Source organism: Tuber melanosporum (assembly GCF_000151645.1).
Source record: "Tuber melanosporum whole genome shotgun sequence assembly, scaffold_193, strain Mel28".
Lineage (NCBI taxonomy): Eukaryota > Fungi > Ascomycota > Pezizomycetes > Pezizales > Tuberaceae > Tuber > Tuber melanosporum.
The window spans coordinates 21,442-26,007 of NW_003298856.1; the positions used below are offsets into that span (position 1 = coordinate 21,442).

The 4,566-nt window shown below is 45.9% G+C and overlaps 1 protein-coding gene; it reads left to right on the forward strand.

Annotated features, from left to right (window-relative positions):
- Positions 1-2,288: 2,288 nt before the first annotated feature.
- GSTUM_00000392001 (uncharacterized protein) lies at positions 2,289-4,566 on the forward strand. XM_002837562.2 has 5 exons: positions 2,289-2,771; positions 2,889-2,980; positions 3,061-3,119; positions 3,180-3,321; positions 3,399-4,566. Exons 1-5 carry the CDS (start codon positions 2,674-2,676, stop codon positions 4,235-4,237), a joined length of 1,230 nt encoding a protein of 409 aa, XP_002837608.1. The 5' UTR covers positions 2,289-2,673; the 3' UTR covers positions 4,238-4,566.

A 4,566-nucleotide genomic window follows, 5' to 3' on the forward strand; every position in this document is an offset into this window, starting at 1 on the left:
TTCAAGTTATTGCGAGCCTTCTTCTGTATAGAGCCTCTACTGGTAGAGGTGGGCTTTGAATTGCCGGAAGTCTGTTTTTTCACCATCTGCTTCCTAGCAGACTTTACGGGTACTGTTTCGCTCGCAGATCTGCAGATAGTTGACGTCTCGTAGGAACGTTTGTTCCCATTAATTCTCGAAGACCTTCTACAAGATAGACTCAACGCAAGCAAATAGTCTTCTTGAATTTGAGAAGCGATAGCAGAGTTATTCTGCGCGGTCGACATATCAGTATTGATGTACTTTTCGTGTTTCTTATGGTTAACCTGGTGTGGATGAGTTGGGGAGGAGGATGATAACAGAGGGGTAGCGCGGTTGAGAAAAATTACTTGGAAGAAAATTCCGTATGTGAAAGGGAAGCAAGTATGGAAATGTCTTGTGAGTAGGAGTTATTCTGGCTGGTTCTTGGGGAATGAAAGGGTGAGGTGTAGAGGGTGATGGTTCCAGATGAGTGGAGGAAGGGGGAGAGGAACGAAAGAAGAGCAGATGAAAGAACGAACACAGATACACCTCAGAATTGCGTGGACATGTTCATAACATGTTCATAGAATTAATCAATCCTCATATAATTATTCCCCTAGCATGCGTGTGAGTGTGTGCATGGCCACGTGTGCTGGAAGTAACGTTCGGGCATCAGACGAGAACTTGATCTTGGGCTTGAAGTTTCGCACGCGGTTTGCAGGTGCCTGGTGTCACCGCGGCCTATCTTGAGTGATGTGCTTGAAAAATATTGTGAGCCCAATACTTCCCCTGTCCAAGCCTAGATTTTAAAATTCAATGTTGAATGCTATGATATCATATTTTCCCCCAGGAAGGTACCAAGACCTCCCTAGGGTGCCCCAAGGGCCCTCTCCCTAACATATACAATATAATTTGTTTTGAAATTAGACATCTTGTAGAATACCACTACTATTTTTGGTGTCACATTGGACACTTTGAAGCCAAGGCCGAGTGACCACCAGTGAACTCTCACTGAGAAATTGGTAAACAATACTTATTGAGCTCACATTGGTCTCTTAGCTGCAGTAGAGAAGCTCAGAGCGTGATAGTGCAATACTAAACTGAGTGTCCAAACCTTCAGCACTAGTTCCAATGCCTCTCTGCCTCTTGCGCCGCCTTCAATTCGCGACGACAGGAAGAATCTCGTCTCTTACTACAACACTGCTAGATCTGCCACGCCAGACTAAATGAGTAACAAAGCTGCTAACAAGATGTTATTGATCTTTTTACGAATTAAACCACACTACCACGCAGCCAAAAACTAAATCAGTGCCCAATTGGGCAATGTACGATTAAAAGAAAACTCAAAGATGAGCCACGCAAAAATGCGTGAAAGCTACAAATCACAGCTGCTGACAACATCGAACAGTTCAAGTAGACACGATAGTCCAACCTGCAAAGAACCCAACAGCAGCGAAATAGAGCTTTTGTATTCTTCATAGCTTATCTGCGGGGCTTTCACTTTTTCACTTGATATCTAGATTGACTCTGTCTGAGTATATCGCTTACCACTGGTCGTATTGCGCACAATGATTCCCCTCCACTAGTAACTAGGAGAGTTCAGTTGTAGTGCCTTCATCAGAGCATCCTGAGAAATAATCAGCAAGGCGCAATTTATGATATTACCGAAGCCCAAATTCTCAAGATGCCTAATCCTAAAAAAACTATTCGTTAGGAGCTCAAGTTTGCGCTTCTGAGAACCCGAATCAGCCCCATAAGTTACCACTCGAGTTATCTTAAGATATTATGAACTCTTGAGTGCGCTTTTCCTCCTAGCCCCACCTCGCGTCCCACCATATGGCACCAAACGGACAACAAAACTGCACATGAGTCCTCCAGAGGAAGTTCACGGTCTCTAGGCTGTGTAATACAGTACCGTAGGGTGAACCCTATACACATGTCATCTCGCACTCGCAATCACGATAGTAACATTATTTCCTTGCTGCAGGAAAGAGAAAGAAGAAAAAATCTCAGCACTGGTATGATATATAATCTCCAAGGTTCGCCTTTTTCACAATCGACGATCTTAGAACTAAGCAATGTCCCCTCCGCGAATGGTTAGGCTTTGTCTTCTGCTGTCGAAAATCGAGTGCGATCGCCAAGCACTACCCAACAGCCGCACTGCGAATCCAAGTGGTCTGCCAAGACAAGCCTAAATCCTTGCCTTATCCTTGGCATCTGTGTTAAAAAACCGCGCACCGCCAAACATTCTCCTTTGCTCTTTTGTTCTTCCATTTCATCCTCATCAACATCGCCTCATCGCCACCAACACCCTCACCTGCTGCAGCAAAATAGGAAGAATATTAAAAGCTTAGGAAGGAGGAAGAGGGAAAGAGGGAATCTGCTTTTAGTTCTATTCCATTCTATTCGGGTGCTTGAAAATTCATCGCCGAAACCACCGTCCTATCAATACTCTGACTCGAACAACCCACTCTCTTCCCCCATCCACCCCCCTAAGAAGAGCACATAGAATTTTCTCTTCTCCAACTCTCTGGGTAGCTGCGTTTGTATCATATTTTGGACTTCTCAACCAATCCTCTGACGCGGCAAAGGTCCCCCAAAATTACCCATCATTCCATTCAACCTTTTGTTGCGTAGAAGAATACACCCCCATCCCCTTCGAAGCGAAGCAAAATGGCGTACAGTGACGATACCGTCCTGTCTAAACTCAGCGCTCTAAATGAGACTCAGGAGGGTATAGTGACCGCAGCAAACTGGATTTTATTCCACAGGTATGGAATACGAATATCCATCTGTCCATCCATCCATCCATCTATCTATATAAGAAATGGAAGGGGGGGAATAAAGAAATAAGAGAGGGCAGCTAATCGGGACTTTTTCTGCAACAGACGCATGGCCAAGAGAACCGCCGAGCTATGGTTACAGAGGATGAAGGAATCCACAAGCCATAAGAAGCTCAATTTGATCTATCTTGCAAATGGTGAGAAGTCACAGCCCCGATAGGGTTCATCTTTCCTAACACTGCGGGATATAAATTTCTAACCTGATCGCGAGTCTTAGAGGTGGTTCAACAATCCAAGGCCAGAAAGAGACAAGACTTTCTCACAGCATTCTCACCGGTATAATATATTTCTATTGGCATATCCCACGATCATTTCACTTACTAACAGGTGCCCTAGATCATCGCGGAAGCGACTGAAGTGGCGTACAGGAATTCTACCCCGGACATCCAGAATAAGATTCGACGCGTGATGGAGGTGTGGAGGCAACGCGTCATTTTCGAGCCAGATGTACAAAGTAGTATCGAACAACGTCTCGATGGTATTGATCCCACTTGTGTACCTCTTTTCCCCTTTTCTTATCTTTCAAATCCAGAACATGCACTAACAACTTTAAAGATGTCGACAAAGGGAAGAGCAATGCCAGCTCTGGCGCAACCGGTCGCAAACCACTCTTGGGAGGAGCCTTTGGAGGTTCTTTTGGAGGGGGCGGTGCCTCAAGCGCCCCATTGGAATTTACCCCTATTCTCAACAGTCACAAAGGTCTCATGTTAAAGAACTCCTCAGTCACAATCGCAGTCAGTAGCGCCAACTCCGAATACCAAAAGCAATTCGACTCCGACACCCTCCCAGTAGCTCCGGTCTACGCTGCTCGTCTCTCTTCTCTTCTCAAGACCCTCGACTCTGCCCACATCGCCGTCAAGGGTGCCATTGAAGCGCGCGAGACCCACATCCGCAACCTTGAGCGCCTACTCTCACAAAGCAAGACGGCTCTCGAGAACGACAAGAACACACTCAAGGACATAGTCACCAAGCATCAAAGGACCGAGACCACAAAACAAGAAGTTGAAATGATGATTCTGAAGGGTATGGACGAACCGCAGAATAACCAAACCAACGGTGGTGGGGGAGGATCGGCGGGGCCCTCAGCCGTACATGATGCTGCCTCACCAAAGTCTCCTGAGGTTGAAGCGCTTACCCCTCCTGGACAGCCGGCTTACGATAATCCGATGTCGTCTGCTCAGGCATCAGTCCTTCCTCCTCAATTTCACCAGGGTGCTTCTGAATTGCTTGCCAGTCTGGCTGCTCCGCTCGCTGGAGTCAAGAGGGAGAATAGAGATGAACCGGAGGTCTTCGAGGGATTGGACGATGATGTTGCTGATATGTTCCGGAATGAACAGATGGGTAGTCCCGCTAAACGGTCTAAGATCGAAGAGGACGATGAATACCACCCATAATATAGCCAAACTCACTCCACCCCAATTCATACAGGATGCGAGGAACGGTGGGTGACGGAGCTGAACCCTACTCAACACTCCACTTTATAGTTCATTTCATTTTTCATTTCACCTTTTCTCGCCTTCTTACTTTTATCCTCTATTCTCAAGACGAAAAACCTTCATGCTTCATTTCTTGTACCATTCCCATGAAACTACGATATTATGCTTTTTCCCCTTATTTATTTACTCATAGATGCCTGCGGTTGCCACACGTTCGCAGTCAGAACTCCGGCGGATTTGATTTGCTATCCTGCTAAGTCTTAAGAAAATTTTATATTTTCGAGTGA

Excerpts from the sequence above, each read along its gene's own strand:
- GSTUM_00000392001 (XM_002837562.2), top strand. The coding sequence starts at position 2,674 with ATGGCGTACAGTGACGATACCGTCCTGTCTAAACTCAGCGCTCTAAAT. Across the intron at positions 2,772-2,888 it reads AACTGGATTTTATTCCACAG|ACGCATGGCCAAGAGAACCG; the intron begins GTATGGAATACG and ends TTTCTGCAACAG. Across the intron at positions 2,981-3,060 it reads TTTGATCTATCTTGCAAATG|AGGTGGTTCAACAATCCAAG; the intron begins GTGAGAAGTCAC and ends CGCGAGTCTTAG.